The following is a 13,712-nucleotide window of genomic DNA, read 5'->3' as shown; positions in this document are numbered from 1 at the left end:
CCGCTGAAACTGGGCTTGTGCCACTTTCTTGTTAAATTCCTAATTAAAAGCTTATCTCCAGCAAATAATGTTTTTAAACATAGTTCTTTAACTCTGGTTGCTATATGGTTTTCATCTTTGTTCTGAGACTGACACACCGTCCGCTTGACTTGATCTAAAGTGACAGAGATACTAGCCGGCATACATGTTAAGTACGCACGTAACTCGTCTCCTAACAATTCTGCAGTTGTCTGGCCATCACTTCTAGTCCTCGATGGAGGAGTCAGAGGCGTTCTCATTTGCCTCCTTGTAACTCATTTGTGGGGTGTGAGGTGGTGGTCAGAACCAGGCTGATTTCTTAATGCATACAATGCAAGTGGCAGGCAATGCAGCCACCCCTTTTTCAGTGTTCATTTCAACTTAGCTATTCTCTATTTGAGCAGACCGTTGAGTCTCTCAGGTAACCCGTTCGCTTGCCGGTGATAAGCAGAAGAAAACTTGTGTTTAATTCTAAGCAATAAGCTAATTTGTTCAAATACCTCATTCACAAAATGGGGGCCATTATCTGATCGCAACACCTCACATTCTCCCCATCTAGAAAATATTTCTCTGACTAAAAACTTAGCAGCGCAAGTGGCATCAGAGTGTGTGCATGGACCAACTTCAATCCACCTTCAGAAGGTGCACACTACCACTATCATATACCTGTATCCATTAAAGACCTACAGCATATCAACCTAATCGATAAATGCCAAAGGACCATTTGGTCGAGGAATTATTCCTCTGACTGTTTGCAGCTTGTGCCCAGCAGTCAACGTTTCACATACAGTGCCATTTACTACATAAAAAGCATTGTGTTTTAACAGGTTTTGTACGAACCAGTCCTCTGCAATGGTTGCTGCGAGGCTCTCCCTAGTGACATGCTCAGGGTAGTGTAGTTGTTCTAACACCACCCTTAATAAGGCTACAGGCATCACCGGTTTACCAGTGCTGTCTTGTCACCACAATGCTTTGGAAGGGGATAAAGAACACCCTGTCCGCATCCACAGTTCTCTTCCTGTGGAGCTCCACCTTCAACTTCCATTAACAGTGCTTGCAATAAGTGATTAAAACTTTCATTCACAACCATCATCACAACCATTTTCTCTTTCACATCAAGAGCATCAAAACTCATTATATCAGGTGAATATGCAACCCTTTTTGCCTCTTCATCTGCCGCTTGGTTTCTGCATGAAATAAAGTCAGTTCTCTTAGTATGTGCTGTGCATTTAACTATGTCGATGGCTACTGGGAGTTGTAGTACTTTAATAAGCCTATCCAATAACGCAGTGTGTTGCACTGGAGTGTCATCTGTTCGGAGGTAGCCCCTCCTTTTCCAACGTGCTAATCCTGCGTGCACGGTTGACGTCACGTAGGCAGAGTCACTGTACACTGTCACTTCCTGTTCTGCGTGATTCTCAAGCGCCACAATACGTGCCACCAATTCTGAAGCCTGTGCTGAGAAATTAGACGGTAGTCTCCCACTTGCTACCACTTCAAATTCCCCATTGGCTCTGTGTTTTACCACAGCTGAGCCTGAATGCCTTTCTCCATCAATTTGATCGATCTTCAAAGAAGCATCAATAAAAAGAACCTCCCCAGCTGCTATATCATTTCCCTTCACTCTCGGGATCTCGTCATAGAATTCCTCATAATTCGAGCAATCATGCACTTGCTCATCCTCTGCCAGTGTTTCGGCTACAAACGTGGCAGGATTCACCATTTTACACCTGACTATTTTGATTGCTGGATTCGATATAAACCACCTCCATAAGCGGAATAATCATTAGCTGAATCGAGTCTCGTCTGCACTCTTTTTCTGATGTGCTGCAGACCAAAATATCATCTACGTATTGCAACACAACACTTTGCAAATCAATATTGTTTAGGTCCATCTGCAGGACCCTATTGGAAATCGATGGAGACAAACAATATCCCGATGGAGCAAACGTGTATTTTTCAGTTTAGTCTGACAAAATGTAAATGACGTAAGATCTTGGGAATCTTTATGCAACGGGATTGAGAAAAATGAATTTTTCAAGTCAACCACTGTGAAAGATCACGCCTCAACAGGGATACTACGTAGAATTGTCGCAGGATTTGGAATTAAAGGAAACTCTGCCTCTGCAATCTGGTTAATCGGCCTCACATCTTGAATTAAACTCCACAACCCACCCTTTGAGTTTTTTGATAGGATAGACTGAAGTATTACATGGTGACTCTGACGTCACTAAGATGCCTTGTTCCATCATGGCTGATATAGTCTTGACAATACCTTCATCTGCCTCTCGAGACATGGGATACTGTCTTGCTCGAGATAAAATTGCTCCTGGTTTCAGCTTAATCTTAACTTCTCCCACTCCTTTTAACAGGCCTACGTCATAGGGGCCCGTAGCCCATAGAGAAATTGGCACTTTCTCCAAGTCTTCATCAACAAATGCAGGATGCTGCCGTACTATCATCATTTTCTGTGGGTCCTCTCGTTTTTCTGTCCTGATCCAGTATGTAATGCTCATTTCGAACACTACTTTGTCATCAGACGGTTCGTCTCTAAACATATCCTCGTCAGTGACATCAGTCAATCTACATCCTTCCCCAATGGCAATCACTGTTCTACATGGCCTGCCCTTATCCCAACCTTCAAGCATGGCCAATTCTCCTCGCACTATGGCTGCCTGTAACTCCAAGGGAAAAACCTGTCTCCCATTCCACCCCTCTTCGTCCATGGGTATCTGTGACCTGAACAAAAATTAATCAGGTATTCTCATAATCTTGCCCACTAAACCGGGTAGCCATGTTAACAGAATGTGTACCCCATAGTGAAACACTTTGGGCTCTAAAGGTGTTCCCTGCAGAGCTATTTGCCCTGCAAATGCCATAATAAATTCGCCCACGTTTAAATAATGTATTCCTGGCGTTAAACACCCTATGCCTTCATCAGTGAAAGAAATCGTCATATTTAACTTCGTCATTAATTCTCGGCCCAGTATATTAACTAGTGTCTGTCTTGAATACAACAATGGGACAGACATATTGCATTCTCCTATAGAGACTGGCAATTTCTCAGTAAAAAGAACTCTACTTGTAGCTCAAGAGAACCCTTGAGCATTCATGGCATTTCCCCGATAACTAACATTTTCTCTCTCGTATACATGAGCGAGTTGCCCCTGTGTCTACTAAAAAAGAAAAGGATTTGCCTCCTATGGTAACGTCAACCCTTGGTTCCTCTTGAGGATTGGGCGTCACCGATAGAACTGAACACATCACCCTGGGAGCTGCCCTATTGTGGGTACATACTTATTCCTGTACCTGTAAAAGGATTCCCTTGCATGACAGTGACTCCCCCATCTCTGGGAGTCAATAACTGTCCTGCATTTGCACTCTGCTGTATCTGCATGGGTGGGTGCTGTGACTGCCCTTGTGGCGGATTCAATGGTGCTTGCTGTGGTTGTAAAGACTGTTGCGTTTGCAGCGCTTGTGGTTGATACACTGTCTGATCTTGAGCGAACCCATCCCTACTCTGTGGGCTGTACGCTGGAGGATAAGCTGTCCCCCCTCTTGAGAATTGCCCATTCTGCACATACCATTGGCTCCCACATGTTCGCGCAATATGTCCTGTCATTCCACATGTCCAACACACAGGAGGGAATCTCCTCACTTGCCCTTCATGCTTGCCTGGATTACCACCTTGGTTATTCTGAAAGCCTCCTCTGCCACAGAAGCCTTCCATGCCTCTCGGCACAAATCCGTTCCCTCCTTGATCCGACTGCCGTTGGTTATTCACCTGCGGCATACCTGCTGTCTACTGAGATCCTATCCCTTCTCCACTGGTCAACATTGCGCCTTCTATAGCATATTTCGACAGCTTCTTCTGCACTAGTTTAGCTTCCTTGAGCTTCTTAGCATCTTCTCTCTTTCTATTTTTCTCTTGCAACAATCGGTAATGGTGCGCAATGGTCAGCTGTATTTCTGGCCATGGATTTGCCTCCATACCCACCAGCTTCTTGAGCTGTCTCTGTACCTGTTCTGGCAACCCCTGACATAAAATATGATAGAACACAGGTATCGATTTCCCCCACGGCTCTCGAGTTTCCAAAGACCACTGTTCTTGAAAATTCTGAATGTAAGCAAACGGATCTTCACCCTCCTGCATCTTACGTGCCATAATTGCACCCATCTCTGACGTATCAGGATATTGTACTCTAAGCACTTTCCAGACTGCCGCTCTACAATTATTAAATGGCGCTCTATCATGCGCTGTGTTCTGTGCTGTGATACTTGCGTATCCTGCTCTCGTCCAAATGTCATCAGCTCTTTCCCCAAGAATAGCTGCTAGAAGGCCCTTAATGTCCCCTATAGCAAAGGTGTTTCCTCCTATAATTTTCTCCAATTCATAGATCCAGTTCCCAGCGCCCAAAGTTAAACTCTGGAGCTTAACACCTTAAATTATCCTTATCCATCTAGGGCCATGGGATATACTGTTGTCTGGCCCTCCTTTTTCTAACAAGGGAAACTGAGAAATCCCAAAATCGCAATCCGCTTCCATCGTCTGCCTATCCATAGTGGGGACAATGGTTCCTGATCGCCTTCTTCCTGGTAAAGACCTCAGTCTGTTCGCGTATGGTGGCGATTCCCCACTCCCACTAAGAGGTCGCCTTTTAGGTCACTCTGGCGTCCTTTATTTAGGCAGGTCGAAATCTGGCCATCCCACTTCGTCTGTCTGAAAGCATCCCTCAGGATCACATGCACTAGCTCCCTCCTCCCCACGCAAGGTTTCCCTGTCTTCATCCGACATATCCTGTCCCCAACTTGTATGGCTATGCTCTTTCTCGTCCCTGTTTAAAGTCAGCCTTTCCAAAGACAAAGCTCTGTGCTCAAGACTAAGGCTTATCTCCTTTCCTTGTGACTGGGCAATTTCAAATCGATCATCTTTCTCTTTATTTCTCATTTCACTTTTTGTCCTCTTCTCTTGATAGGCTTTTTCGATTCTCTCTCTATTGTTTCCCATCTCAAAAGTCTCCTAGATTTATTCTAGATGGTCCTGGCATAGGTTCTTGTGATGGAAGGAACTCCTCTATGTCCTCCCATGCCACTACTTGATTTTGTTCCATTAGCTCTCTCAATCTTTCCATTTCCTCATCAAATTCTCTTCGTTTCTTCGCTTCCCCCTAATTCTTTCCTCTTCCTGTCTTTTCCCTTCTCTTCTCTCATTTGCCCTACGCACCTCGTCATCTCTGCGTCTTCTTTGTATTCTTTCCTCTGTTAGTTTCTGTTCTTCCTCTTGTTCTCTTTACTTTTCTATCCTGTCTCGTTCTTCGATTGCTCTCTACCTATTGTCATATTTTCTTCCGCTCTTTCTTCCTTTCTTAACTGTTCTTCATGAGACATTTGTTCCCGTCTTTGTCTACTCTTTCTTTTAGACTTATCTTTAAATCGCTTCTCTCGTTCCTTGTCTTTTTTTATCTAGCTCGTCTTAATCTTCCCCTTGCCATACTTCCTCTATGCTCTTCCCATCAAGTTTGAGCAATATCTGACCGCCCATCCATACATTCTGTATGAGCGCTATCTCGTCAGCTTTATCCCTTTCTCCCTTCAATCTCTTAATTTATCGTTCTATATCTAGAGCTATGCTCGGTCGTTCACTTCTCTTTGTCCCGTAAGACTTAAGAGATCACATCCCTTTCTGGAGTTTGCTCTGGACTCTCGTCACTACTATACGCAAACGGCTCATGCGTCGGATTACTGTATCCTGCCGCTGCTTTAACCTCCCTTAATGGATACACTCCTTCGTCTTTCGTATTATCGCCATTTATTTCAGGCGTGGTGGATGGAGCAGAAGGCTCAACACCCCTCTCTTTACACTGGTTAAGCATTCAGTCTTCAGGAGGCGGGTCTTCTCATTCCTCCTGGTACATCTTCCAAAACTCTAAACTAGCTAACCTTTTTTCCAATTTCTTTCCCATGTACGCAGCGTGCAAATACGTAGTCATGTGTTGCAAAACTGCTTTTGACAGCGATTCCCCCTTGTGGCATGAACATCTTATCTACCATACCCTTAACCCATTCTGCACTATATTGCTTAAGCTTGGGTGCGTGTTTCAGCAGCTGTTTGCTTTGCACAGGTGCATGAGCGGAGTAACATCTTCCATCTTGACAAGTCGCAATCGACTGTCAATACCAAAGTTATTTTACACAAAAAATACTTTTCAGAAAAACAATACAATATGAGCGTGCACCAAACGTCGCCACTCCAAACCTCCGTCTTACTTTACTTCAAACTACCTATTCAATCAATACACTCAATGACTAAATTAATTCATTTACTCTCAGCATTTTTACAATAATCTATTATTTGTCGCTCTTCGACATCTCATCCTTTCCTCAATACATATGACATACACAATACATAGACAGACTGGCTGGCCCCACACATCTCTGCCAACGCTCCTCGTGACTACTCTCGCCCCTAAAATGACTCCTGATAGGGAGTGTGAATTGTTTCCTCTAACAGATCTATCTGTTTGTAGCCTATTTATCCACTTGGATTCTGAAACAACTCCCTCTAGACGTCCTTGACGTAGGATTCTGGGCTTATCTTATGGATCGCTCCTCGTCCATATATCTTTACTTGTAGCTCTTCGTCATTAACTCAAATACCCAACCAACCCTCTGTTACTGTCTTCCTATTGTTACTTTCCCCATTTAATAGACAATTATTTTTGCCACCTTTATGAATCTACTCACCATTTGCTTTTCAGCTCCTGACCCTCGAGATTGTCTCCTCCTCAACCCGCCACCTTAGCCTTCGGTCCGCTCAGCTGCCTGTAGAAATCGGGAGGGCAATTCCGTAAAAGATGGACCCATCCCACCTGTCTAGTTGTGTCTTGCAAGATCTTGTTTCAGCCGCTATCCACAGGAAGCGTCACGGTTGTCCATCTAAATGGCGGAGGACATCCGATATTTCCGAGACCCTTAAAATCTTACTGGTTTGACGAATCTTGAACCATCCTACCTCTGCTACCACGTGAACCCATAGACCTAGCGCCCTTTAAGAAGAGGTTGCAAAACCGACTCAGGAAGTTGGCAAAACTTTTATTCTGTTTTATTTGCAATTGTCTAAAACGAGGAAGTTACAATGGACATCATCCAACGTTCGCTCGAGCTCTCAATACATTTAATAAAAAAACATAACTTTTATAGTCCCAATTCGTCATTATTAACGTCGTACTACGTGGCAAACTATAAAAACCTACTTGGGGGTGTGATAGGCTCTCAGGGAACATCGTATTATATATTATACATATATTATACGTTCCATACTAACAGGGGTATTGATTGGGTCTCTAACATCAGGTGGACAACTAAGCCCTTCTCTAGTACAAGTCATCTTCATCGTCATAAAATAAACGACGATTCATTGGTTACACAAACTATAGGGCTCTCTTGATACGTGGCCCTCTACAATTGGTTGGCATGCTTGTACCCTTCTGGAATATTCCACACGCTAGCGGGCTACCACTCCAGGTGCAGGGAGGGTCGGCGTGTTCACGTCTTCCCACCCAATTAGCCCATCATCTATCATCACCCTTGTCGTTTGCCATTTAAAAAAAAAAATGTATTAAAATGATATAGTTTAAACATAAACTTCATTTGTTTGCCATTCAATTTAGGCTTTGAACTTGGCCTTGCAGAGGCTCTCTGTGCCTGAGACTAAAAGGTATGGCATGGTCCTTTCTTCTGGTTTCGGTGTAGCTCGACCCAATGTCTATTTTCATCAGACCATGTGACTGGAGGCCACGTTTTCGAGCTCTTTGCTGCATATAATACTATTAAATGATGAACTCTTGACGCCTTCAGTATTTGTCACGTTCATTTGTAACTACTTGATCAACAACCAGGCTCACAGTGGCCTCAATTCTTGGTGCTGGGCCAGCCAAGCCTTTCTTGAATTTCTCCTTCGCCATTAGCTATTTTCCAACTGCGCCACACTAAAAACCTTTTCCAATCACGGGGGTTCAAGGCTTGCTAAAGTGCACCGTGGAACATCCAGGTTCTATGCATTCCTGGCGCATCACTGCAAACTATTCACTACGTAGCAAACCTTAAGATCACTTTGTCTACTTGCGTTACTGCATCTGTACAAGTCTTATCCGATTTTGTATTTTCTTCAGCGTTTCTTTGCATGAGCACCTTCATCTCGTGCCCGAAATGTTGCTCATCTTCGACACCTCCTCTTCAGATCTTATAGAATGTTTGTTCTTGGTCTTGGTGCGTCAGTTCTGCTTTGCGTGACGTCACCAGTCTTCTTTCTCACTCATTTTCATACTTGTCCGGGACTTCTTCCAGAAGAACGTTATTTCTTTTTACATGCCTATAGGGCTTTCTCAATGGATAGCTTGTTTCAAGGATTCTTTGCGGACAGGTATCCTCACTTGTACTGCACTTGTCACAATTTCCGGTTCCCAACATATAGGCAACATGGGGGCGGAGCTTCTGGTAGGGGTATTTGACTCCTCTTCTGCAAATCTCTTCTGTGCTTCTTCTGACCTTCTTTGTACTCCCGCATTTCGGCAAGCTAAATTGGAAGGTCGGTTGTTCTCTAATCTTGGCACCAGCCGAGAAGGACCGGTGAAAAATCGCCTGACCATCTTGAGGAAAAAGAAATGCCTCACGTTCTGGAAAGTCTTCAAAACCAGCTGGTATTTTAGGTAACTCTTTAACTAATTACACCCGACGGGGGCGTTATTTGTGAGTTTACAAATTCACTATAACATAACATGGAATTCTGTAATCATTCTATGCTGCAAAAGCATTGCCCCAGCCCTTTTTTCCACTTAGCAATCAGATAGTGAGGAGTGAAGAGAAGAAAAGTGAACTAACACCCATGTCCTGCTATACGCATTTAAGGATAATCTAGTCTAATGTGCAAGGCTGTTATATTCAGAAAAGTGATGAAGACTGTTCTTGTCAACAGAAAGTTCCCCCATGACTCTGGTTGTAAAACAAAACAAATGTTCCTTTTTCACAAAGTAAAGTTCCAATGATTGGGGATTAGCTCATTTCCCCTGGGTTTCTTCTTATCCTATTTGGCAAGCTAGGAGCTCGTCTTCCCCTTGTGTAGTTTCCCTTTACTTTTAGACTTTTACATGGGTGCAAGTCCCAGACTCGCGAACGAGGAATTATACCAGCTGGGAGTACTCTCCTGCAGAGCATATGGTTTTTCCTTGTTTATCTCTTTTGCTTTCAGGGTCCCAGGCCCTCTTATTTCTTGCTCTCATATGAGTGTGGGTTCCAGACTCGAAATTCGGTTTGACAATAGCATGGTTTACTCTCTTGCCAAGCATATATGTCCTCCTTTCTCTCTCGGGTCTTGCACTCTGCACTTGTTCCCCGATTCCTCCCAGACCTCTAGCACCTCTCGGTCTGCCTGCGTACTGGTTTGTGTGGTTCGTATCTTCCGAGTGGCAGTGCTTAGCTGCGAGGCTCTGGTAGCGTTCGGGTGTGCTCTGCCAGTCACTGGTTCCTTCGTATGCTGCGGCTCTTCTCTCTTGTTGCTCCCCAAACTTTGAGATGCCCAGAGGATTATTTAGGAACTGAATGAAGTAGCTCCTTCTCGCTGGACTACCTTCGTGCTCCCATTCACCTTGTGGTCGGCATCTCTGGTGTGCTGCCCTGCTCGCCGGGTTGACATCTCCTGGGTTTCTGCGTTGGGGGATGGCTCTCTCCATCTTGTTTTCTCCTTTGCTATTTTGTATTACCTTTGACCAATCAAATGTCGTGAAAGACTAGACCGTTCATTCCTGTTCTCTGGAGTGATCTTCATACTCCTGGTCATCTTCACAGTTCTTGAATTGGAACTATATTGAAAGCACAAGTTGTCCTTTGGTGCTTCAATCAAGTATAGCATACTAGATTGGCTGCCTTTACAATAAACGTTATTGACAATAGTTGGGCAGAGGGAAGGAGAGTTATGCTGAGATAAAGAGGGAGGAGGGTCTAACAAAGAAGAGGTATGTCGTGTTCTCAGGGGATGGTCGTCCCTAATCCCATAAGGGGCTTCCCACCCATGGACTATTGTACTGTGGATGCACCACCGTAGTCCCATGGGAAGGATCTTCCCCTTTGGGAGAAGGGACGACAGCCGCAATTCGTTACACTTCTTTAGTTGTACATCCCACTGACCTCTTCATGTGTGATTATAGGCTTTTAATTTGTTTATGGATCTCTTTGTTAGTGAAACAGCATCTTGGCCTCTGCATGCTCCTTATTTATCTCTATGAATGAATGTGTGTGCATCTGTTTCTTTGTTACTACCAAAATGAGTTTGACAGATAAGAAGCAGCAATATTAATAACATCTGCATCCCCACAGCATTTATCCGTCCCTGGACCAGCCTTCCAATGTGCTCATGATGCCGTCTCTCTTGAACACCGGTGGCTCACTCCCCGACTTGACCAACTTGCACTTTCCCTCTCCACTGCCGACCCCTCTGGACCCTGATGAGTCTGCCTTTTCCAGCCTCAGCGGTGGAAGCAGCACCTCCAACCTCACCAGCAACATGACAAACTTGGGCATCGATAGCCTAGGGCTTGGCACTGGATATAATGCTTCTGGTAAGACTTTCACAGATGCCGACAAGCCCTTCCTTTACTGTCTGTCTTCTGATCACTCCTCTTGGGTGAATGCTGTGTAGTATAGATAGATGCAGCTGGGGAATCCCCACTGTGGATAACATTAATTCTTAGTAATGAATAGTCCTACACCCTGCACCTTTGTCATACCCCCATTTTCATTGTTTGTCCTGCCTCCTGAATCTCTTATAAAATCTGTATTCCATGAATCCAATAATGACATTTTGTTTTTAGCATTAACATTTTCCATGGTGCCATCCTTTAATCTCAGCAATATCTGCTGTCAAATAGTTCAATGTCCAAAGCCACAGAAACTGCAACATTGGAAACTGCGCCCGGGAAATGAGAAGGTTAACATTAACATATGTTCTGCTCCTTGCAGCGGAAGACATTATGCTAGCATGCTCATATTCATTGATGCTAATTTCCTTTGCTGTTAATGTCAACAAACACATACTTGAGAACACTAACCCTAAAAGATCAACTTCCTGAATGTTTCTACAGCAGTCTGCTGCCTTAACCGCTCCCTCACAATCACATGATCTGCAAACCCCTTAAATATCATATTTTTCTGTGCAGTAGTCTTCTTGCAGTTTATTTGGGTGGTGTTCCACTGGAGAAAGTCAGGTTAGGTACTCCAAACAAAAGCAAAGAAGTTTGGGGGTTCACAAATGGAGGGAAAATTGGACCTAAGGGAACTCTTTCCTAGCAAATATGATTTCATCTGTTTAAAAGAAGTTTGTCCAGTTGGTGGAATACCGATCTTCTTAAAACCTGCCATAAAAAAGGATTAGTTGGTGCCCTTTTGATGTACTATAATTGGTGTAAAAGAAAAATCTGTGAAGAGGTGTGTTATAGGTTTTTGAGTTCTTTAAATGTTTTGGCTGTACAGATTAATCGCAGTTAAAATTTACATCAAGATGTTATTATCACTGTACATATTCCACTGTGCAAAATCCTTGAAGATTAAATATTATTAAATTTCACTTCTATTTGAGTGGTGGTCCAATGATCTTGGAGCTGGCTCAGTATTTCTCCCTGGTGATTTAAATGCGGAATGCCCAGCAAGTAACCACTTGCCAGGAGAAGTGAGCTCTTCCATACTTATTTACTAGAAGCCGAAAAATGTTTGCAAAACATTAATAAAAAAGAAATTTGCAGACCCCATTTCTCACAAATGGGATATGAGAAGGTCAAATTGGCGAGCCCAGGGTGACATCCCAGGTCAATACACATGGTCGGATGCTACCTCCATGGCCACATTGGATAACATTTTTCTGAACCAAGAATATAAAGGAAATTATATTCAGTCCAATTTACACACAGCCTTTGGCAATTGGAGGAACCTGGACTGACAATAAGGGATTTCGAATAAAATAAACAAAGGTAATATCAGAAACATGCATGCTATAATTAGTTGTAATTTGGATGTTGGTACTGGAGATCGATATATTAAAGATTATTGTTGTCTGCTGTTAGTTGATAATTACACGAACTGGGCCACACAATTAACTTTAAACTGGACATGTCAGCAGGGACCCACTGTTACATCTTGCACTAAAATGACAACCAGATCATGCGATCTGGAGATTCAAAGACTGAGATGAGAATTTAGAAAAGAAATCAAAATACTTAGTTATCAAATTAAGGGAAAAAAGGCAGATTATAACCTGATAGTTAAGATAAAACATCAACAATAAAAATATAAATGGAGGGATAAGGACAAAGTTGGAAACTGCTAGTCTCCAGTGAGGTACAATGCTGATAGTTAGTTGTAGAGACGAGACGAAATTCTGGTCAATACTGAATAATCAAGATTTAAAATCAGCATTGAGTTTTGACAGTGACAAATCGCAAATAAATACATTTTTATTTTACACACTTTATGTTAACTTGTTTGCAATGGATTACAGAGAGATCATTTTAACATTTCCAAATTATTTTACATTCATCTGTGTTCTTACGTACATTTTCACATTTTACTATTGTTTTATATTCATTACATTTGCTCTTTAGTATTGTTACAATGCCCCATTATCTAGTTTTGTTGGGAATTCATGTATATTTGGTCCAGTCCCCATGTCTTTACCTGCTTGCCGACGCATCCCTCTTCCTTGTCATTAGCAAATGCCAGTTCCTTAAGCCATTATTGGATTGTAGGTGCTGATTTTGATTTCCAGTTTAGTAAGATACATTTTTTTGCCACTATACAACCCATGTTGAAGAGTCTCCGTATTGTAGTTTTAGCCTTTGATATATCCCCAAATAAGTATTTTAAAGGAAGGAGTGTTGGAGGAATATCAGTCATATCATGATTGTTTCTGCTACTTGTTGCTAGTATCTCTGTATTGAAAGGCAGTTCCAAAGCATATGTATAGTATCCGCAGCCTCATTCCCACATTTCTGGCATTTCGGAGCGTTGTCAGGGTAAAACCGTGTAGTTTGTGCTGGTGTATAATGTAGTCTGTTCAACACTTTGAATTGCATTAAACAGAGTCTTGCATTCGGTGAGACTTCTTTGGTGAGATTACAGAATTTCTGCCATTTAACATTGTCAATAACTGTTTTGGTGTCTCTTTCCCACTTTGACCTCACTGTGTCTCGCTGATCAGTCTCATTTTGCACCTTAGCATAAATCCTGGCCAACAATCTTCTCCTGTAGTTTCCCTGTTACCACGTCGATGCATTCATTTGTTTCGGGCTCTGTTGGGAGCGACAGACATTTCTTTTTTACAGCTGCTCTAATACGGTGTCTAGTCAAATGGTCGACAGACAAATGGTCGACACAATTTGGTCGACAGGACAAATGATCGATTTTTTTATTTTAGTTATATATATTTTTTTAGGTTTTCGTTTAGGGAAAAAAGGGGTTTTTAGCAGAAAAAGAGGGTTGGGGGCGACTCCTCCCAAAAAAACACAATGTGAAAAAAAAATAATAAATTCGATCATTTGACCGGTCGACGTTTTGGTGTCGACCATTTGTCCTGTCGACCATTTAGATGCGACCAGTTGACCTACAACCCTCTCATACAATAGAATTGTAGCAGACGCACTGGGTTATTG

At 42.8% G+C, this 13,712-nt stretch overlaps 1 protein-coding gene across 8 annotated transcripts in view; it reads left to right on the top strand.

Moving 5' to 3' along the window:
• Positions 1 to 13,712, top strand: part of CRTC2 (CREB regulated transcription coactivator 2) — a 1,479,582-nt gene that overhangs the window by 764,769 nt on the left and 701,101 nt on the right. For all 8 annotated transcript variants that reach the window (XM_069651423.1, XM_069651414.1, XM_069651405.1 and 5 more), the window contains one exon: positions 10,390 to 10,631. In XM_069651423.1, the coding sequence (XP_069507524.1) occupies positions 10,390 to 10,631 (242 nt within the window). The remainder of the gene's footprint in view (positions 1 to 10,389; positions 10,632 to 13,712) is intronic.

This window comes from Ambystoma mexicanum, chromosome 1p, assembly GCF_040938575.1.
Source record: "Ambystoma mexicanum isolate Mex_15411 chromosome 1p, UKY_AmexF1_1, whole genome shotgun sequence".
Taxonomy (NCBI): domain Eukaryota; kingdom Metazoa; phylum Chordata; class Amphibia; order Caudata; family Ambystomatidae; genus Ambystoma; species Ambystoma mexicanum.
This window is presented reverse-complemented; position numbering and strand designations above follow the sequence as displayed.